The sequence below is a fragment of the Ovis canadensis genome, chromosome 14 (genome assembly GCF_042477335.2).
Source record: "Ovis canadensis isolate MfBH-ARS-UI-01 breed Bighorn chromosome 14, ARS-UI_OviCan_v2, whole genome shotgun sequence".
Classification (NCBI taxonomy): Eukaryota; Metazoa; Chordata; class Mammalia; order Artiodactyla; family Bovidae; genus Ovis; species Ovis canadensis.
This window is the reverse complement of record NC_091258.1, coordinates 54969492-54992520: the sequence shown is the minus strand read 5'-3', so window position 1 is coordinate 54992520 and position 23029 is coordinate 54969492. Positions and strand designations below refer to the sequence as shown.

Here is a 23029-nt window from a genome sequence, read left to right as displayed (position 1 = left end):
GACCAAGAAGAAGAAAAAAACCAGGATCCCACAGTTGGGACCAGCAGAGGGCTCTGGGCACCCCCCACTGGGTGACATTTGCTCCTTTCCTTATTGTGCATAATTTGTGTTATTTAATTTTCATGATATCCTAGCCCCCACACAAGGTCAGTGATATCACCCCATTTACCAAGGGTTGCATGCCACGCTGTTCAAGAAAAAGGAACCCATCCCTCTGTGTCCTCACATTTAAGCAGTTTCTTTTTTTTTTTTTTCATCTTTTCTTTTCTATTTTTTGGCTGCACCACGCGGCATGTGGGATCTTAGTTCCCTAACCAGGGATCGAACCCACATCCCCTGTGGTAGAAGCTGGAGTCTTAACCCCTGGACTGCCAGGGAGGTCACTTAGCAGCATCTTTCCTTGTGTCTTCAGGAGAAGAGCAGAGAGATGCAGTAGGAAAGCCTGGCTTCTGACTGCCTTCCTCGTTCTGAGTCTCCGGATCATGAGGGCTGTCTCCATCCCCTCATCTCTGTCTCTGAGCCTCCATCTCCCCATCTGTTAAATGGGGACATCTGTGATGTCCCTTTCCCTCCCAGGTTGCTAGCTAGCTGGGCAGAGAGCCTGCACCGGAAGTCCCCAGGGATGCAGAGCCCCCATGGGTGGGCCCGTTCCGCGGGGCAAAACTACAGAGGGATGCAATGCTCCTGGCGCTTGACCACTGGTTCTGGGTTTTTAATTCTTTGTGCAAACGCTTCTTGGCACTGAAGTGTCTCAAGGAAACAACACAAAACAAACACAAAAGAGCAAGAGGAAGTCTGCTTTCCATATTGGTGACATCTTTTCATTTGAAAGTTTGATTCAATTCAAAGAGATTTACCAAGCATCCAGCCTGGGCCAGGCCCGGTGCGGGGGCTGCGGAGGCCGTGTCCTTGCCTGCCCGGGCCTATTCTACTGTGGATGCGAGTGGCGGCAAGATCCCTGGAGAACTGTGAGCACACAGAGGTCAGAAGGACCGGCTGAGGGTGGAGAGGGCAGCAAGGCCCCAGCCAAAATGGGACTTCAGCTAGGCATCCAGGGGTGAACTATTCCTGTCACATGAGCAGAGGTGCAGAGGGACCTTCCCTGGGTAAACAGGAGGCACCATGGGAGCTGGGAGGTGCTGAAGTCACAAAGGTCTCAGGGCTGCCCAAGGAGTGGCATTTACCCAGGAGACCCTGGAGAGGGAGCACCACCCAGCCCTGTCCCCAGGCCAAGCACTGCGTCCGCTGAACTGTCTCAGGAAATGCCTGCGGGTCCCTTCTCAGGCCCCATTGCAGAACGGTGGGTGTTCGGAGTCTCAGGAGCACAGTGTCTGGGGCTGCCCTTCGGGAATGGAAGGGAACACCCCCACAAAGCCAGTGGCAGCCAGGGAATGCATCTTATGGTTTGCTGTAAGGACTTTCTCGCCACCTCAGAGCCTAGGTATTTCTGGAGCACCTGTGTTAGACTTCCCTGGTGGCTCAGATGGTAAAGCATCTGCCTACAATGCGGGAGACCTGGGTTTAATCGCTGGGTCTGGAAGATCTCCTGGAGAAGGAAATGGCAACCCACTCCAGCAGTCTTGCCTAGAAAATCCCTTGGATGGAGGAGCCTGGGACACTACAGTCCATGGGGTCGCAAAGAGTCGGACACGACTGAGCGACTTCACTTTGTGTTAGACTCAAAAATTCAGGCTCTAGATTTTGTTGGCCCTAGGAAGGAAAAAGGACAGAAGGAGGAGGAGTGGAATAAAGCAGGCTGTGTGTCTCTCTGTACCTTCTGGTTGTCTCATTCCACCTTGAAGCTACACTGCAGACCTCTTCCGCCAGTGCTCCCCAACTTGTCACACAGACCCCCTGTCCCTGCGACGTTCATCTCAAGGGCTCAGGAGAGTCCTTGGGGTGATCCCAGAGCTGCATGGAGGAGCATCAAGGACTCTGCCCCATGAGAGGATGGGGCTGACCTGGTGGCAGCTGTGATCTGAAAGAAGTTCCACTGGTTCCCACCTGTGGTTGAAGGAGCCGGGCCCCGTGGGTAGTTTGGGTGTCACTACAGCTAGATGCCCAGGGAGCCCAGTAGCCTTTGAGGTTGGTGGAAAAGTGGCTGTCACGTCCTCCCACTAAGGTCAGTGGTTTCATCACAAAGCTCTCCCAAGTCTCTGCTTACCATAGTTCATCATGACAGATGATGTTCTCAAGAGAATGCCTTGAGGCAGAAGGAAGCAGAGGCCGAAGCTGCTGTTGGGCTTGTGAACGTCCCGCCAGTCTGGTCCCTGAAGGCCTTGCGGCTTTGGATCCAGCCCCCAATGCAGGAGACACACTCTCACCCCACACCTGCCGTCCTTGGATAAGTGTCTGAGCAGAAAGGGGCTTTGCCTAGTGTATGCTTTGCAGACAGTGCCCAGTACAGAGCCTGACACACAGGAAAATGTACTAAAAATACATTTTCTTTTACACGTCTCAACGTTTCACAGATGTGTGCTTGTGAAAATTTCAGACCAGGCAGGGGAGAGGCCCCCTTCCTCCTGCCATCTGCCTCCACATCCATGTATCCCCTCTGGCACCCAGAGAATGTGCCCCACATCTCAGAGGGGATCCTTTTCCTGGGTGCCCATCACACAAGCTCACACAGAAAATAGGGATCTGTGTTTGTGTCTCTGAGACTCGCTCCCCCGACTGACACATCTTAGAAATCGTTCCACATCAGAATTTATAGAATCGTCTCATTCTTTTGAGGTTAGCATCTTACTCAGTATAATATACAAAAAGATTGAGTGTAGAGGCCGATGAGTTTTCCCCAAGTGAATACGGTCGTGTAATGAGGACCCCGACCCGGAAGTAGAAGATTCCCAGGGTAATAAGGGTCCCGACCCGGAAGTAGAAGTTTCCCAGCACTCTGAGGGTCCCTGGTGCTCACTCCCACTCACCACCCCCTCTCCGTGGAACTTCACAAATCAGTTTTGCCTGATTCTTGAAATTTGTTTAAGTGAATTCAAACAGTATGTAATTGTTCCTGCATCGTGTCATCCGTGAGGCTTGTCCTGTTGTGTTGGATGGTGGTTTGTGCGTTTTCACCACCGTGCACCGTTCTGCTGTGCAGATATCCTCGCACTGTTGGTGGACATCTGGGTTGTTCCGTCTCTGCTATTATGAATGATGTGTCAGAGGATGTGAGGGTCCTGGTTTTTTGGTGGGATACGTGTGCGTGTCTGCTAGGTAGTTACCTAGGAGGAAAATTGCTGTGGCTCAGAGTGTATGTAGGTATAGCTTCAGTGGATCCTGATACACAGTTTTTCAAAGAGTTCCAGTTCCTCTGCATCTTAGCTGACACTAAGTATTTGTCTCTTATTGTTCTTGTAAATTGCTGCATACTATTTCATGGTATGGGTGTACCTTAGTTTGTTTATCCACTTTTTTGGTATTAGAAGAACTGTTGCTGAAAAACACCCTAAACACAGAGCAGCTTTTGTTTTTTTTTGTTTTGTTTTTTTTTTTGCACGTGTGTATTTCTGTAGTATAGATTCCTAGCTGTTTTAGGAAATATCACAGATTTTCCATGTTTACACGTACTGCTAAATCACCTTTCAAAAAATGACCATGGCAAGCAATATACTATCCCCTAGTGAGAATGCCACTCTCACTCTGTATTACTGTTTTATTTTTTTCTCTCCCCCTCTGACCCCTGGAAGGATGGTGAAGTGTTGAGAGTTCTTGAATTTAGTACAAGAAACACATAAGTCAGACAATATAAACATCAGCGTAAATGAGTTGTTGTTCAATCTCTTAAGTTGTGTCTGACCCTTTGAGACCCACTGAACTTTAGCATACCAGGCTTCCCTGTCCTTCACCATTTCCTTAAGCTTGCTCAAACTCATGTCCAGTGAGTCAGTGATGCCATCCAACCATCTCATCCTCTTTCATCCCCTTCTCCTCCTGCCTTCAATCTTTCTCAGCATCAGGGTCTTTTCAAATGAGTCAGTTCTTCGCATCAGGTGGCCAAAGGATTGGAGTTTCAGCTTCAGCATCAGCCCTTCCAATAGGTAAGACGGTATTTAAAGAAAACACGTAATATGATGCCAACCAGCCATCAGGTAGTATTTATACATTGGTAGAGAAAAGCTATTTTAATAAATAGAAATGAAGTTGAAATCTATGGGTATTTAGGTCAAAATTATATAATTTTTCAAGCTGACTGGGGAGATGGCATCCTTGTCCTGGCTGTGACCTATCCATTCAAATGGTAGCTACAGCGTATTAGCAGACCCAGCTGTGTGCTCAGTTCGTGCTGTCTGGATGCTGGCCGAGTGCTAAGTGTATACTCAGTCAGTGCTGGCTGAGTGCTTGTTGAGTGCCGGGTTGTAGCTGGCCAATCACTGCCAAGGTCACTGGCCTCAGAAAGGTCTCCCTGTCCAGGTGGCTACCATGCTGGTGCCTAGGGAAGTGATGGAAAGGCTGGGCTTCTCTGGGGTCAGTGGGAGCACCCTCTTTCCCACTTTTCCTGTGAGCATAAAATGAGGAACCTTGTCAGGACTCCTGAGAAACACTTGTGGCCTTGACTCTCTGCTTAGTGTTCTGGGAAATGGTCGTGAGGGAACATGAAGTGGCGTAGAGTCAGGAGGACACTCGGGGCTGCTTTGCTTGCATTTGAGAGTGTGGAGGAAGCTGGTGGGAGCTTCTGCCTGAGGTTAAACTTGGTCTATGTGGTTCTTAGACTCAGCAGTGCCTACCAAACTCTGTGAATTCAACCAGGGGTTACTTAGACGCTGACCTGCCAGGTGGTATGAAGGACGCAGAGGTAAGGAATGCCTGATTCCTGGAATATATATGGAGAGGCCTGCTGTACGTACGTAGCCCTGGGAAACACTATGAGAGATGCCAGTAGGGATGTTTAAGTAATAATGCCAATAAGCATTCCTGAAATGTCTCTAGAGTTTAAAGGACTTTTCTATCCATTGTCTCTCATCTCTGAGATTAAAGAGACAGGTGAGAAAGGATTTCCTGGGGGAGGTGGAATGAGCAGGGTCTTGGAGGGCAGGGCTGAGGATGTGAAAAGATGAAGCATCATATGCAAAGTGGAAGAAATTGTGTCAGCCAAGGCAAGGCCAAAACAGCATAGCCAGCACAGGTTAGTATGTGCGTTTCAGGGAGGTGGGCAGTGGAAGGTAAACTTAGAAGGTAAAATGAAACTTGGTTATGCTGGCTTTGAATATCAAGCTAAAAAGTCTGTATGGATGTGTGATCTATGTAACCAAGGCCGTCTTGGCCGTGTGAAGTAAAGCCCATGGCTCTGAGGTGTTTGTTTTGGTAACTTCTTGTTCCTAACCTTAAAGTGTCTAGCATATGTACTTAGTTTTGTATGTATGTTGGATAAAAGGATGGGTTTTTGGGTGGATGGATGGATGGGTAGTTGGGCAAATGGATAGATGGCTAGGTAGATTGATTGCCTCCTCTTCCATGTAAATATTTATTACTCTTTTTAAAAAACTCATCAAGTAGCCTCCCTGATACAACTGTTCTGATGCTATGGAGAATAGCCAAAGAGACTCAGGGAGAATTTGAATTGTACATGTACAGGTATAGCCCATTTTGTAAAGGATCTTTATAAGAACTGCCTCAGATTTTTCTCCAACCTATTGCCCAATTCTCATCTGTGGGTTTTCTGGGTTTTGAGATCACTGAGTGTGCAGATGGGTAAGAGTTTCGGTTTGTATCACAGTTGCCTCCTAGGGGACCATATATGTGGTCCTCCTTCAGGAAGTCCTGTGAACCAGAGCTGACAGTGTGTAAGGGTGTATGAGGCATGACTCTTCTCAGCCATTAGCCAGATTGTGTGCATAGTTTGAAATGTCCCAGCACCTCTCCTGCCCAGTGTCTGAAATCCCACTCAAGATGAGAGAATGTCACTCTTGTCATTTATTAGACCCACTGAAGATTAGGATTTACTTTGTGGATTTTTGTAGAATAACAGAGAAAAAAGGCTACAAGGAAGAGGTTCAGACCCTACATTTCCAGGAGGACAGGGATCTTGGAAATACATGGAGCTCAGAAAGAGAAACGGGAATATGGGGTTCATAGCAAGTTTTACATCTTTCTCCTCCTTTGCAGAGATTTACCTCCAGAAGCCATGCTTTGCCTGATACCAAGACGAACTGACTGGGGTATCAGCTTAGACACACACACCCCCACCCCCACCACCACCACCATGAGGATTAAGATTCTGCCCTGTCAGCTCTACAGTGGGTTAGGCACTCCTGCAGGGCACAGGGAGTGAGAGTTTAGAGTTTAGATCCTCCTCCATGAGAGTTGGCACAGGGACCAACCAGGACTCACCCAGTGGTTCATATGTGCTTGGAGCCAAAGACAGGGGTGATTCAGTTGGTCCTCAACTGAGTATTATTTACTCTGTTATCTGAAGGTTTGTCTGAGGCAGTTGCTTTGCATGTGCGCGTGTCCTTGATATGTTTGTTTTTCTTCGCAGTGGGGTTGAAGTGGGCTGAGTGTAGTTTCAGGACTAAGGGAGCTGGCTTCCCTTGCTGATCTCCAGAAGCCTCCCAGCTTCCTGGCCTCTTCTTTGTGTGATCCATATGAGGAGGGTCCCAAGAAATGGAGGGAAGTTGTTCAGAGGGGCTACCAAGAGGGCTGAACACAGCTCTTTCATGGCAATAAGAATCTTAAGGAGACAAGCCCCAGAAGTGTCCTCCATGACCCCATGGCCTGTGGGGGCGGGCGGTGGCGGGGGGCCTCCAGGTTTGGCTTCTGAAGGCTGCTAGCCTTGTGTTCTCCACCACATCTAGAGGAACAGGCCATGGCCTGGATACCAGGTCTTCAGGATGGGCTGGGTTTTCCAGCAGTGGGGAGGTGTCCCCTGGATCTCGCTGTCACTGACCTCGTAGAGAAGCAGCAGGAGCCCATTGTGGCCTGCACAACCACCGGCCACTCCGGCTCTTCTGAGGGGTGGCGTTGCCTTATTCCATGCTGACTTGCTCCACCGATCAGCTAATGCCATGCTTTTCTTGGCATGAAAGCATCACAGCTTTATCAACACAGGGACACCCAACTGAACAAGCATTCACCTCACACATTACATCAAATTAACGTGTACAAAATTAATATTCTTGACCTTGCTAGTGGGAAGCACAATCAATCTGGGAGGTTGTCATCCCGCTGTGGCCAGCCTTCTGGAGAAGTCCTGACCGTTCCAGCTTAAGCCACCATTTTCCCTCCCAAAGAGCCCTGCATCCCAGCCCCCACCCCCCAGCCTGCTTTGGTCCTTTGGAGATTCTCCTGGTTCCTGAGAGGCCCCTGGTCTCCCTGGTACCATCCAAGAATGCCATTCTTTCTTTGTCCCCAGAGCTTGTGACCTCTGTCACCCTAGATGGTAGGTGACATCTCTTGTGACTCCGCGTAGCCAGGTGGATGGAGAAAACTTGTGTTCTCTGTCGGGTTGTAACCTCCTGGGTACTGGCCATGAGCACTTCTCTGGAGTCAATTGTTTCTCTCTGCTGCCTGTTTAATATCCTAACAGAGGCCCAACAACTCAGTCTAATCACCTTGGTATTACCCAGTGTATTTAGCTGAGCTCCCCTCTACTCCATCACTCACTTTCTCATGCCATCACCTCACTCTAGGCACAGAAAGGAATTCTCCCAGCGGTGCTGCTCCTTGAAATCCTTCCCAGCCAGCAGCCAGCAGGAGATATGTATCCAATCTTGATTTCCACCTTCTGCAGGACCCTGAAGCGACAGGGAGTGGGGAGCTGTCTGGAGGGTGAATGTATTGGTCATCACTGGCCCAGGTCTGAGCATCCTTCCTGCCTCACTGCCCCTCACACCCTCCAGAGCTCCTGAGAGTTCATTTTAGGGGCCCTCAGAACATCAGGGGATAACTCTGGGCTCCCAATCCCAGACAGAGCAGATGCTGTAGAAGTGGCTACACTCACAAAGCAGCCCTCCCTTCCTGTCACAATTAGATGTGCAACACATTCGCAAAGAAGAGAGACCTGTGTAAAGATAACCCTGAGGGCACGGTGCACTTGGCCTGAGCCCTTCATAAAGCAGAGATTCTTTTGCGAATGGATCAGACTGTCCCGAATTTCTAGGTGTGTTTAGAACAAGGTGAAACTTGTGAAATTTTCTGGGGACTTTGTGCTCTTTCCTCCCTAAAGAGGTGACTCGAGGCAGAAGCTGACCTGACACGGGGTCATCAGTCAGCCTGGAAGAGACTGCCAGGTTGGAGGCTGCGGGAACACTGGTGGCCAGAGGTGTGTGGTGGCCGCTGGCGGTTGCTCCTGTGGGGAGGCGGTCCCTGGCTCTAACCACGCCCCCAGGGTGGGCGGAGACTGGGAGTCTCCCGCCTGGGGAGTGGTGGGCGGGGCTGTGGGTGGAGCTGGGCTTGGTCCAAAGCCCTAGGGCTTCCTTCCTGAAGATGACCCAGGCCTGGGGGGCGGGGGTGAGAGTGCACACAGGTGCTGGGTCATGAATGTTAACGTTGTACGTGTTAAACCTTTCTTTGCTCTTCATCTTCCTCTCCTTCCCTTTCTTCTCTGGCTTTCTTTTCTACAGCCCACATCTTCAGGCTGCCAGAGGGAAGGGGATGGACCCCGAACCCCATGGGGACCTCTCATCCTAACAGTCCCTGCTAGGTCCCTCTGCCCCTTTCCCTGAAAGCCAGCTGGAGAATCTGGGGCTCTGGGGACCATCACCTCCCCTTGGAGACTTCTCTTTTCAAGCAGAGGACTTAGCCTAGAGGCTGGGCCAGAGCCGCCCTCTTGGGTGCGGTCTCCCAGAGCTCATGCACTTCCGTGGAGCCTGTGCACCTGTGTTTGCAGAGCTCTTTTCACTTGGGAAAGCCCTTTCTGTTCACTGTTCGTGGCTTCCTTGTTTTGCAAACACCCGGGAAGCAGGTGTGGCAGAAATTGCTTCCCCTCCTCCCTCCGACTCGCGGGGAAGAAACTGGAGCCCAGAGACTTGAAGCCAGCCTCGTGGTCATTCGGACAACACGGGGCAGAGCAGGAGCCAAGACCCAGTTTGGTGTCTGTGACCTTATTCAGTTGAACAGAAAATCGTGCAACACAGAAACGCCAACAAAAACGGCAGGTCATCTCTGAGTCCAGGCAGGCGCTCTTGTGGCCAGCTCCCCACGTGGGGCAGCTGGGGCTTCCCGCCTGTCCCCATCCCTAAGGTTACTAGGAATCTGCTGCTGCTCTGTTCTGGATTCAGGTGTATGGGGGGAGCTATTCATAAGTGACCAAGACACCTGTGATGATCTTGGCATGTATCTATATCCAAGCACGTTCTAGGACCCAGGTCTCCCCAGGCATTTAGGCAGGGTGTTTATTAAAATGCGAATTTGGTTCATTAACCATGCAGAGTGGCCTTGGCTATGAGGGGAGGGCAAGAGCAGAGTGAGCATGGCATGCAGGAACCCTGGGAAGGGACAAGAGAATCGAGTCTAGAGCCAACAAGCCTTCTTCACAAGCTGTCCAGTTTCAGACATGTTGCCCACACCTGTCATCTGGGCGGTTCCAAGTCTCAAATGTGGTCACGTGTGTGAGGGCCTGAGAGGGCTTCCAGGGGTTTGCTGAGGCTCTAGCTCAGGGGCCTGCTCCTCCTGAGGCTCCCCTGGCCAGGTTTCCTCCGCCCACGAAGGCCCGGATCATCTCTGGGGCAGCAGCACCCTCTGTGCCCAAGCCACGTCCCCTTGCACTGCTCACCAGGTTTGGCTGGACCTTTAACTGTCTTCTTGGTCATGCCCTCAGCTGGTTAAATTACCCTTAAAATAAAAAATCGCCTTATGTCTTGAGCATCTGAGTGGTCAGGAGAGGCTGAGACAAGGCCTGAGTCTCCAGCCATGGAAATGGCCCTCGGCAGTGCTAGTGCTGCAGGGCTCCGTTCCCCGTGCCAGCCTTGCACCAAGACCCCCCTGTTCAGGTCCTCCCCACCACTAGACTCGTCTCCCCTTCCTGCCTCTTCTCTGCTTTCCATCACTGCTTTTCCTTCTCTCCTTCCCTCCCTCCCGCTGCCCTTAGTGGTCTCTCCCTGTCTCTATTTCTCCATCTCTCTGTCTCTTGTCGCTCTCTCTCCATCTCTCTGTCTGTCTCTTTCTCTCTCTGTCCCCTCCCAACACCACCCTAGTCCTAATGGCTTCTTCCCTCTTTCCTCCGTCTTTCTTGCGTGATTCTTCCTCTGCTCCCTGCCCCCCACTCTCTCCTCTCCCTTCTCCACCCCCACCACCTCCTCTCCCTGCCTCCTGTCCCCCCTCCATCACATCACTGAAGATGAGGATGCCCAGAACCACAGGTTACAGGATGAGGTGCATCTTGGGCCACCTGTAGGGAAGAGCAGGGGGCAGAAGTCCGAGGACGCTTTAGCCAGTGAAGCTGCCTGCAGCTTCTCAGGCAGTCTTGGGAATTTGAAACCAGTGTTATAACTTCAGAGGGCTTATTTCAGCCCAGAAAATGCAAAAGTCCACGGAACAGTTTACTTTGAAATCGCTTCTGGGAGCAGGGCACAGCCACACACCCTTTCCTTTCTCTCCAGCTCCCGCCACTGCCCCGGCTCCCCAGCCCAGCTCCCACCCCCTACCCCCCAGGGACACCCTTCCTCTTCCTCTGCTCCTTCATCTCATCCTTTGGAGAGAGACGCACAACAGAGCGATGAAGGTAATTCCCACTTGCCCAGAAATGAATTCCGTTATGTCCCAGCTTACTGTTTTATATTTATATCAAACGTATTAATTTCTTTGTACCTAGTGGTTGGGTTTAGTTAATGATGATAATAAATATTAATGAGGGTGCTGCTGCCTCCAGACCCTCTGATTGCTGCCCCGGTCGGCTCCTTACTCCTTGGACATCGTGGGAGGCATGAGCACCAAGGATCTGTGGGAGGACTCTCAGGATCATCCTGGAGGGGCAGGCATGGGATCCACTGAGGTCAGGCGTTAAGGAACGCTCTGACACAGCAGCCCACTCACTCTACACTCCTTTTGTGATTCCCTCTGGCGGTAGTCAGATCCCCTTGTACGTCCACTGACACCTGAGGGGTCCCTGCAGAGGGCTTGGGAGTATCTTATTTAACTTGTGGGAACTGCAGTTTCCTTGGCTGTAGAAAGGAAATCATTTGATCCACCTGCCAGGACCATTGAGAGGATTAAATGCAAGTGGTTCAGAAGCATGCACATATTAGGAAGCAGTGCGATTTTTTTTTTTTTTCATTGCTTGACATTCCAGGGTGTTGCACTGTGGAACTTTGTAGAACGTCTCAGCAAGTGTGAGAGCTTTTATTTTTCGTGAACGTATGTCTCTCCCCAGAAGTCCCGTTCAGTTCTGGGCGTGCTAAGTCCTTGCGTTCATCCGGTTGTTCAGACATGTGTCCTTGGCCCTCAGCTTTGGAGAGATGGGTTGCTGTCGTACTGCTTGAAGAACTCACTTTACATTGAGGAAGAGAGCAGACAGGGCTGTAAAGGGAGCCGTCCCTGTAGTCAGTAAGGGCTCACGTCTTGCAGGGGAACTTTTTCTGCTGAGCGATTTGGGGGGAAAGTGACAGACCCCGGTCCACCCTCTCTTGAGTCTGCACTCTCCTGTTTCTCTCATCTTTGCAACTGGCAACTTGGTTTGAATGAGAGCTCCTCCCTGTACAATTCAGGGCCTCTTCTACTGGAGCCGGAAGTGGAGGTTTCAACTGTATTTGTTCAAGAGAAAACGGTGATGCTGACACATTCTTGGAGAGAGGTACTGGGGTGTGAGCACAGCCAGGGGTGGCCCCAGGGCAAGGAGACCACCATCTGCGGGGCTTCCACCCCTCTTCCTCAGAGAGGGCTTCTGGCATCCTGTCCCCCAGAGGCCCAGCCTCACGCTGCTCACACTCAGAAAACGGACGCGGGAAGAACTTCGGTCAGACCCCAGCACGTCTGGGACCAGCGGAGGCTGGATCCATCTAGATGTTTTGGCAACTGTTTAGGTTTGAAGAAGTCATCTACAATGTTCATTTATTCATTCATATACTCACGCATTCATTCCGTGGGTGTGTGCTTGAGTGGTTAATCTAGAGATTTTGGTGGTGTGCCTTGTAAAAAGAAGGGAGTGGGTGAGGTGTTAAGGGGACAAAGTTGAGATCAAGTCCCCCCTCCCTTGGATATTACCTTTCACTGCAGTCCAGGGAGGGGTAGATGGCTCACCCTCCTTTCTTTGAATCTCCCCCAGGGTTCCCAGTATGGGAGGCGGCAGTGCAGAGTTAGAGGCCGTGGCGTGCTCTAGAAGCTGAGAGGCTGGAGAGAAAGCAGGACTGAGATGGTGGAGGACTCTGGGGTGGCTGGGAAGAGTTGGAGCTTTCTTCCAAGCCCAATGACAACTCACTGAGAGTGTTCATTGGGGCGACATGATCAGCCCGCTGATTGAACATCCAGTGGATTCTGTCTGGAAAATAGAGGGAAGGGGCTGGGGCTGGAGTGGGTGGGGTTCTTTGAGAGGTGAGAGATGCTGGGGGCTGGCCCAGGCTGGGGTCAGAGGGGTCAGAGGCTGAGAACAAACCTCTTCCTGCTGAACATGAGCTCAACCAACCTGTGTTCTAAAGGAGACAGCCAGTGTCTATTGCCCATTTCCTGTGTGCAGGATGTGAGAGTACGGAGAGAGCCTTTGGCCACGGAGAATCCAGACAGGAGTGTGCAGAAAGTTAAATAACAGTAGGGGACCAAAGTAACCATCCGCAGTAGCAAAGCCTCCCAAGGCCTGGTTACCTGTGCACGATTACCTGTCAGGTCCAAACTGGGGACAAGGCCTGCCATCGCCTCCCTGAGAGAAGGAGCCCCTGATAGCCAGCCTGGTGGGGCTAGCTTCTCACCCAGCCCCCCGAACCCTCGGGGACCTCTCACTGTCCACCCAGACTGTGAGGGAGACACTCAATCCCCCTCCCTCTTGGCCTGATCCAGGACATGAACTGATCTAGTGAGCATATTCCTCCTCCTCTCTGGCCAGGGACTTTGCTGGTTAGTGCAGAGCAGAAGGACAAGGGAGTCACTTGACTGCTGAGTGCTGAAGAGGAGCCAGAGTTTGGCAGAGATGAGCCAGAGCAAGCGGGCATGGCCTCACTTCTTTACCTTTTGCTCAGAAAAGGGGTAGAGAAGGAGGGCCTGATCTGGCCGCAGTGACTTGTCGTTTACCAATGGGGAGACAGAGTCCTAGAGAAAGAAAATGATATTCTGGTGAGGGTGGAGCACGATCAGAATTAGAGGAATGAATGAACCCTTCCACCTTTTTCTCCCCTCTGCCATTTCTCTAGGCCCGTTTCCACTTGCTCACTACTTCTTGAAGTTCAGTCATCGAGGGTGGATGTGATATTCTCAGAGGAGTGCAATTATTGCAAAACATAGAGGAAGGATTCATGCAGTGAGGTTCCTGTCAGGGCAGTGTGCAACGGTATTTAGGAGGAGCCTCAGACGCCACGGCAAGGCCAAGGGGTGGTGTGTGGGGTGATGCCAGGTCTCTCCGATCCAGGGCCTCTTGGCCCCAAAGCTTTTTTATTTTCTTCAGAGTAGGATTTGATTGTCAACTGCGAGGTTGGCCTTACTTTTCTTTCATTTTTAATTTCCTCCTCAGTCACCAGACTGATGACATTCTGATACTGCAGTGCGATTTACAAGGCATGTTGGAGTCCACTGGGGGGCCAGCTCAGGGTGGGCGCTGATCAAGCCGATGATGGTGCATGTGTGTGTTGGGGGATGCTTCTGACAGCCTGCTGTGCCCCCTGCACTGTGCTGAGGCTTCTACGGGGCCCACACCGCTCCTGGGTGGCCTGTGGACTGGCAGAGCTACAATACTCCCTGAGCTGGTGGCCTTCGTGACCACCTGGCCAGATGGGGCCATTTCTGGACCCCTGCTTCTCCTAGCCTGAATTCCGTGGGAGCCTTTTTAGGTGTGGTTCATGCTGCAGACAGTGGCTCCCACGGGGGCTCAGGGACCTGCCCTGTCTACACAGGGCTGGGCTTTTCCTTGCACCTCAGCTGCAGGACACAGGCCTGTGTTTTTCTCCTTCCTTTCAGACTCAGTGTTCCAGATGAAACCCCTTGGATAGGAACATTATACATACTTGCTCCCAGTGCATTTCTGCAGACAGTCAAACCCAGCTCAAGCTCCTCTTTAAGAGGAATGCAAACCTGCCTGGACGTTCTCACCTGGTCCCGCTGGGTGTCCCCTCACCAGGGTGACCAGCTGACTGGTCTTGCCCAGGACTGAGAGGATCCTTGGGATGTAGGACTTTTGGTGCTGAGACTCGGACAGTTCCAGGGAAGCTGTGACTTTTGGTCACTCTGCCCACAGCCACCCTCCCTGCCGACCTGCCAGTCCTGTTTGGTGTTTGAGAGCCAGACTTCAAGAGAATGATGAGCAGAGAGTGTTTGTGCAGAGGGGGCAATGTCTGCTTTCGTTGTTCTCTTCCGCTTCCTTTTCCAACATTCATCTTCCCCCTTATGGCAAGCACCATGGGCCCCCATGCACTGTGGCCCTGGGCCTTAAGAAGGAGTTTGTTTGGCATGTTTCTTTGCCAGCTCCAAGTGCACAGCCTCAAACTGAAGTCTCACTACAGCTGACGGAGCAGGACACTTTCTTCAGGTCATCTGTGGAAGGACATTCCACAGCTCGAGCCCAAGACTCTTGCTTCACTGTTTGCATCTGAACAGAAGCAGCCTTGCTTCTACAGCTGCATGTACCTGGACACTATTCCCATCAAATTCAAATCACCTCAGTGCTGGGACATCAGGAGTTTTTCAGCTTAGAAATCATGGTACTCAAAGGGGGACTTAGGAACGAAAATATATCACTCTTGACGTGGATGGAAGGAGGTGGCGGGGGGCGGTGGTGAATATCTGTGTGTCTTCCAGGGAATCTTCTTGGAGTCATTTCACTGTTTTGTTTGTTACTTTTCCTAGTGCGAAATTGGTTTGGGGGCAAATCTGTACCATCATGGGAGTGAATGCCACAAACAAAGCTTCCTTTTCTTTCCTAAGACTTTTCAATCAGTCATGCGATGTTAGCACTTGTGGCATTCCAGCCTTAGCCGCTGGCCTTTGGAAGCAAACTGGTGTTAAGGAGCTGACAAGAAGTTACTTTTCACCCCTTCTCTGCCTTAACACTGTCACTTACCACAGGGCTGGCCACGTCTAGTTAGTCACAAGACCCAGTCCAACTTGATTTACAGCGTCAGGCAAGCTCCGTAAGAAAAAACCAAAGTCACTGAATGCAAATTTAGAATGAAAAAAAAAAATCATTTAGTTCCATTAACACAGTGTTTTCCCGGCTTTGCATCTCTGGAGCACATCTTCTAGAACCCACAGCTGCTTGGCCCTGTTCAGACTACTTCCACCTGCTTGGAAGTGCAGGCTGGATTCACATCCCCAGTTACATTACTTCCAGAAAGACAGGATCCCTGTTGGATGCCCATGAAGCTTATGCTGAGTAAATATTGACAAAGTAGTCTAAAGAGCAAACACTTTGACATTTGTAAGGTCCACTGGAAGGTCTTGTATATATTTATACAGCAGGAATGAGCACCGCATACCAATTTTCCTGAACTTGTTCTGACATAATTCTGCATGGATAGTGTGTGTGCCGGTGGCTGAGAATGGCTGAGTGTGCACACAGGGGACAGGCCAGGGCTGGGTGGTGGCGGGTCAGGGTCTTCCCTCCCATCTGGAACAAATGAGCACCTGGACCCTGGTAGGAAACTTACTCCAAGCTTTTATAAGACCGACTTTTCCAGAAGGAAGGAAAAAAAAAAAAAGTCACAAAAGCTTGTTTCTAATTTAGTACAATTGATGTACTTTCTTTTTACTTCGTAAAAATTGTATTGATGTTTTTGGGCTTTATATTTATTAAAGATTGAGCCTCAAAAATGTAATGAGTAAAAAATGCTTGCTTAATTTAAATTGTGAATCTGTCTGTTAAGAAATGCATTAGGGGTAGGAGAAGCATAAGACATATTAATTGACAGACAGGAACTGCTGTCTCTGAGGTTGATACAAGTAATTTATTACTTTAGAAATGAATGCCACCTCCAGAATGTGCTTCATTAATTTCAAATTTAGTTTTAATTTCAAGCTGTTGCCCCTTGAGAAGAATAAGGTGGCAAATTATGTTTGAAGAGCAGATTTTTTTTTTTTGCTCCAAAGAAACACCACATTTTAACTATTTAATTTTACAAATAAATGTGCCCATCTACTTTGCTTCATTTCCCCAAGAGCCGAGAAAACGTTCTAGGTAAGGTCAACACTTACTAATGCATTCTTTTTTCTTTCTCTCCTCCGTGTGTCTCTTCTTTCTGTCCTACCTATTCCACCTGTTATCAATGCAGCCTATATTTCAGATGAGTTAAAGGCTGCCGCCCTGGTAGATGAAGACATAGACCCAGAAGAGAGCCCTGCAGATGGAGAGCCGTCGGCTAAGTACATGTGCCCGGAAAAGGAGCTCAGCAAGACCTGCCCCAGCTACCAGAACTCCCCGGCGGCCGAGTTTTCCAGCCACGAGATGGACAGCGAGTCCCACATCAGTGAGACCAGTGACCGGATGGCCGACTTTGAAAGCGGCTCCATCAAGAATGAAGAGGAGAGCAAGGAGGTGACCGTCCCGCCAGAAGACACGACCGTGTCTGACAGCCTGGAGCAGATGAAGGCCGTGTACAACAACTTCCTGTCCAACTCCTACTGGTCCAACCTCACCCTCAACCTGCACCAGCCGTCCTCGGAGAAGAACAACGGGAGCAGCAGCAGCAGCAGCAGCAGCAGCAGCAGCTGCGGCAGTGGGAGCTTCGACTGGCACCAGAGCGCCATGGCCAAGACCCTGCAGCAGGTGTCCCAGAGCCGCCTGCTGCCCGAGCCCAGCCTGTTCAGCACGGTGCAGCTGTACCGGCAGAGCAGCAAGCTCTACGGCTCCATCTTCACCGGGGCCAGCAAGTTCCGCTGCAAAGACTGCAGCGCCGCCTACGACACCCTGGTGGAGCTGACAGTGCACATGAACGAGACGGGGCATTACCGCGACGACAACCACGAGACCGACAACAACAACCCCAAGCGCTGGTCCAAGCCCCGCAAACGCTCGCTGCTGGAGATGGAAGGCAAGGAGGATGCCCAGAAGGTGTTGAAGTGCATGTACTGTGGCCACTCGTTCGAGTCCCTTCAGGACTTGAGTGTCCATATGATCAAAACGAAACACTACCAAAAAGTGCCTCTGAAGGAACCCGTCACTCCCGTCGCAGCCAAAATCATCCCAGCCGCTCGGAAGAAGGCCTCGCTGGAGCTGGAGCTGCCCAGCTCCCCGGATTCCACCGGCGGCACCCCCAAAGCTGCCATGGCGGACACAAACGACGCGCTTCAGAAGAACTCCAACCCGTACATCACGCCAAATAACCGCTACGGCCACCAGAACGGGGCCAGCTACGCCTGGCACTTCGAGGCCCGCAAGTCCCAGATCCTCAAGTGCATGGAGTGCGGCAGCTCGCACGACACGCTGCAGGAGCTCACGGCCCACATGATGGTGACCGGCCACTTCATCAAGGTCACCAACTCAGCCATGAAGAAGGGGAAACCCATCATGGAGACGCCCGTCACGCCCAGCATCACCAGCCTGCTGGACGAGAAGGTGCAGTCTGTGCCCCTGGCTGCCACCACCTTCACATCCCCCTCCAACACACCCGCTAGCATCTCCCCAAAACTGAACGTGGAGGTCAAGAAGGAAGCCGACAAGGAGAAAGCTGTCCTCGAAGAGAAGCCCAAGGAGAAAGAGAAGGCCTGCGAGGAGGAGGAGAAGTACGATATCTCTTCCAAGTACCACTATTTGACTGAGAACGACCTCGAAGAGAGCCCCAAGGGCGGGCTCGATATCCTCAAGTCCCTGGAAAACACAGTCACGTCGGCCATCAACAAGGCCCAGAACGGCACCCCCAGCTGGGGGGGCTACCCCAGCATCCACGCCGCCTACCAGCTCCCCAACATGATGAAGCTGTCTCTGGGCTCCACGGGGAAAAGTACACCCCTGAAGCCCATGTTTGGCAACAGTGACATCGTGTCCCCCACAAAGAACCAGACCCTGATCACTCCACCCAGCAGCCAGAACTCCCCCATGCCCAAGACAAACTTTCACGCCATGGAGGAGCTGGTGAAAAAAGTCACCGAGAAAGTTGCCAAAGTCGAGGAGAAAATGAAGGAGCCCGAGGGCAAGCTTTCTCCACCCAAGCGGGCCACCCCATCCCCGTGCAGCAGCGACATCAGCGAGCCCATCAAGATGGAGGCGTCCAGCGACGGGGGCTTCAAAAGCCAGGAGGACAGCCCCAGCCCCCAGCGGGACAGCTGCAAGGAGGGGAGCCCCCTGGCAGAGCCGGTGGAGAACGGCAAGGACCTGGTGAAGCCCATGAGCAGTGGCCTGAGCAGCAGCACGGCCATCATCACCGACCACCCACCCGAGCAGCCCTTCGTTAACCCTCTGAGCGCCCTGCAGTCGGTGATGAACATCCACCTGGGCAAGGCCGCCAAGCCCTCCCTGCCTGCCCTCGACCCCATGAGCATGCTTTTCAAGATGAGCAACAGCCTGGCCGAGAAGGCGGCGGTGGCTACCCCACCGCCCTTGCAGTCCAAGAAGGCGGACCACCTGGACCGCTATTTCTACCACGTCAGCAACGACCAGCCCATAGACTTGACAAAAGGCAAGAGTGACAAAGGCTGCTCTTTGGGTTCAGCGCTTTTGTCACCCACGTCCGCATCCCCGGCAACCTCCTCATCCACGGTGACAACGGCAAAGACATCTGCCGTCGTATCATTCATGTCAAACTCGCCGCTACGCGAGAACGCCTTGTCAGATATATCCGATATGCTGAAGAACTTGACAGAGAGCCACACGTCAAAGTCCTCCACCCCTTCCAGCATCTCTGAGAAGTCTGACATTGACGGGGCCACCCTGGAGGAGGCCGAGGAGGCGACACCCGCGCAGAAGAGGAAGGGCCGCCAGTCAAACTGGAACCCCCAGCACCTGCTCATCCTCCAGGCGCAGTTCGCCGCCAGCCTCCGGCAGACCTCGGAGGGCAAGTACATCATGTCGGACCTGAGCCCCCAGGAGCGCATGCATATCTCCAGGTTCACCGGGCTCTCCATGACCACCATCAGCCACTGGCTGGCCAACGTCAAGTACCAGCTGCGAAGGACAGGTGGAACAAAGTTCCTCAAAAACTTGGACACCGGCCACCCTGTGTTCTTTTGTAATGACTGCGCGTCACAAATCAGGACTCCCTCCACGTACATCAGCCACCTCGAGTCACACCTGGGCTTCCGGCTACGGGATTTGTCCAAACTGTCCACTGAACAGATTAACAATCAGATAGCACAAACCAAGTCACCGTCAGAAAAACTGGTGATGTCCTCCCCCGAGGAGGACCTGGGGACCTCCTACCAGTGCAAACTTTGCAATCGGACCTTTGCAAGCAAGCATGCGGTTAAACTTCACCTCAGCAAAACACACGGGAAGTCCCCTGAGGACCACCTTCTGTATGTTTCTGAGTTAGAGAAGCAGTAGCGTTTGCTTTTGATTAAAGTGACTGTAATTCGCTTTGAGGGAAACTGTTGCAGGCACCTTAAGGCCCCCCTGTCTTGTTCTTGGCACATGTTCTTATTTTAACTGCAGAGAATCACTCTGGGCTGGACTGTTTTGTATAACTGTACAGTGTTTAATAGAGGTGCATACTCAGCTGTTGTTACTGGTAAAATATGAAGGTTAAAACGCAGTGGTAAGTGTTTGGAACTTTGTGTAAATGGGATTTAGTTGTGAGCATCCCCTGATGCTTCAAGCTGCATGCATTAACAGACAGTTTAATTAAGCATTTATGACGAAACCGGGCACACTTTTCCACGCGGCTCAAGTGTGCTGGCATTTTTCACCCTTTCATCTTTAGCCCTCTGAGTACTTTGAAGCACTTTTGCATTAATTTGGTTAAAAAATAAAATAATAATAATAATGTATGAAGCTCTGTTTTTTAAACTCCTTACCAGCTTAGTTATAATTAATAATATGAACCTCCATTTATGCAGGTCTGCAGGGGTATAACACGCCTTGAAATTTAAAAGAATATTATTTTCACATTGAAACATAGATGTATATATTGTATAGATTTCAGACTCTCTTATGAAAAATGTGATTGTGGGTAAATGACCTTTTTTCCTGCATTTATAGCAACAGTGTTTTATGTACCTGCTATGCTCTGGGCATAAGCTGTGCCTATGTATAGTGTATATTTCTTTTTCTTTTTTTTTTAAGGTCTATGGGTTTTGTTTTTTACATGCAAACATTGTAAATTATACAGAAGATACCACAGATAGCATTTATAAAGTATACAGAAACATTATCTGAAAGCAAAGTATGATTGTTTGTTTTGCTATACAGTACATCTATATTGATAGAGGTTCACGTTTAAATTATACATATTTATTAGCATCATATTATCATTTGTTTTGAGCAGTCTGAATAAACGAGGCCAGGAGATCCATCCATGGCAGGCATCATAACTATTTTGCACATTATTTTTAAAGGTATTTATTAGAAATCAAAAAAAAATGCTCAAAATAAACTCAGTGCTCAAAGGGTTAAGTCTATTTGAAAAGGAAAAAAAAAGAACAAAAAAAAAAGAGAGAGAGAGAGAACTTGTACTGTATTTCCTAAACATTGATAAAGCCTTTAAAATGTTTGTACTGTAATACTTTGCTTAAAAGTCACGAGGCATTCTGTGATACAACCTCTTTTACTTATTTATAAGCCCTCTTGGTTGCTGTTCCATATTGTAGGACGCCTTTTTATTTCAATTGGTAACTTTCTGTTTTGTTCTTCCTAATTATTCTCCCAAGATCCCACACTGCAGCTTTATCTTTAGGCTTATGAAAGGTAACCCGTGGTTACCGGCTCTCCAAGTGATTCTGTTCTTCTCCATTTTTGGCAGTTAATTTGCAGAAGTAACTGACAGCTGACACCATATGAGAACCTATGTATAAAATATTGGCATGTAAACAGCACAGACACTCTGTGCCCTGTTTTGTTGTTGACAATGAACCACCATTATGTGACTCTTCATATAACCCTCTTTTCTACGGCAGCATTAAAATTGTCTTTTTGCTATAATTTTGTGTTGCGTTCACAATTATGTCTGAAATGTGCTACGACTAACGAGCACATTAAAATTAAATTGTATGCGATCTGTTTATGACTGAGTTGGTTGCTGTGTCTGCCAGGTGCTGGCAGTCGGAAGCCGCCCGTAAATCAAGGGAGTTTTAGTGAACTTTGGGCTTGGAGAGCAGCGAGCATTCACTCAGAGGCGGCGTGGACAGAATTTTCCCCAAGAATAAAAATGTAAAAGAAAGGAAGATGTTCCCGTGGGGTTAGATTCTTGCTGGGAAGGCGATGTTATCAAGTATCGGTAGTGGAGCTTCGGTCACACCTGGCGACCCGCATGGGGGCGGGAGCTGGGTCTCCCATCTGGATGAGAGAAGTCCAAGTCGGGCCCTGAGCCCTGCCCATGGCAGATGGGAGGAAAGGTTTTTGGAAGGCTCGGTGCAGGGCGATTCCTTCCTGTTGATTTGGGATTTTCAAGGAGCCCAGCTGGGCAGGTGGGCTGGGCATGCTCTCTCTTCTGTGCTAAAGTGAGCGCAGATAACGAGGTGTCGGGGGGCGGGGAGCCTGAACCCATCCACGGGAGGAGTGGGGAGAGCATTTATATGATAATCACAAGCTTTTATTAGCCCCGGCAAATCATGCCAACAAAACGCTGGGAACATCATGTAAAATTGTAAAATACCTTTATTACTATATTCAGACTACTCTTGCAGTTATGTGGAATCGTAGCTCCTAACCTAGAATTATACAAATGAGAGATGTATTACATCCATGTAATATATAAAACACCTCCACGTTAAAAAAAATACTTTTATTAAAAATTTAAATTAAGCCCTTTCAGAGATGTTCAGCAACACGCCTACGTTCTCCCCCCCTCCATTCATCCCCACCCCTTTTAGTCAAGATGAGGCCAAAATTTCTGTCTGCTCTACTTTCTCTCGGCAATCCATCTCTCTCTGGGTTTTTAGAGAGAAACTCACTAGTGTTCAGAACGGGTTTCTGGCAAGTGGGGAGGTCTGTGCTGGCTCTGCTTGCCCTGTGATGCAGACAGTCGGACTGTGGCTGCAGGCACTGCAGAGGGGCTTTCCCTTCTGGGTCTCCAGCCTTGTCGTCTTCCCCACCTCCTCCCAGGTGGCCACCACAGTCCCTCCCAGAGCGGCTGTCTGCCCCTACCTGGGACATCGTCCGTTTCCCCCGGGGGCCTGGCTCCCCCTGGAACCTGGCTCGGGACAGATACACCCTCCCCACTGAGCCTTCCGCATCTTCACATCCTGGAGCCCAGATTTCCACTCTTGAATTTTTCACAGGTTAAATATAGCATCGGTTTATTAGAATCCAAAGTCCTGCATCTAACAGATTAAACTGACAACACTTCCATCACCACCAGGGCCCATGTGGCTTGAAGGGAGAGGGGATTTGTGCAAGCGAGGCTGGGAACCCCACCCCCCATTTACATGTTGGGAGAAGAACCTGATGCCCTGCCCATCTCCTCCTCACCCTACCTGCAGGGTTAGCTTTAGGACTTAAGTTTGGGTGTAGAAGTGAGGAGCTATGGCCAAGACAGGTAGCAAGTTCTTGGCCCCCAATGGTATAGCTAAGAAAGGACCACTCATATTAATGGGGCCCAGAAATCAGCTTTACCTCTGGAGGAGACAGTGACTAGGCGGTGGAGGGCCTGAGGCGTGAGTGCAACCTCACCTGGTACAATGACGGTGCATCATGGCAGGAGGCGGGGCTGGCTGGGACCCCACCCGGCTTGGAGGTGGAGGGCCATTTACTCTCCAGGTCGTCTCATCAAACCCTTTCCTGGCTGGAGAGTGAAGGCCACTATCCAAAAGAGCCTCCAGTCACAGCCCAGAATGGCCCTGACTTTCCCGAGATCGGTAGGGGAGATCCGAAGTT

General features: G+C 50.5%; 1 protein-coding gene across 1 annotated transcript in view; it reads left to right on the top strand.

Moving 5' to 3' along the window:
• Positions 1–21136, top strand: part of TSHZ3 (teashirt zinc finger homeobox 3) — a 69626-nt gene extending 48490 nt beyond the window's left edge. Inside the window, exon 2 of the mRNA XM_069548994.1 lies at positions 16338–21136. Within this exon, the coding sequence (XP_069405095.1) occupies positions 16338–19543 (3206 nt within the window). The 3' untranslated portion in view covers positions 19544–21136. The remainder of the gene's footprint in view (positions 1–16337) is intronic.
• The last annotated feature ends 1893 nt before the right edge of the window (positions 21137–23029 follow it).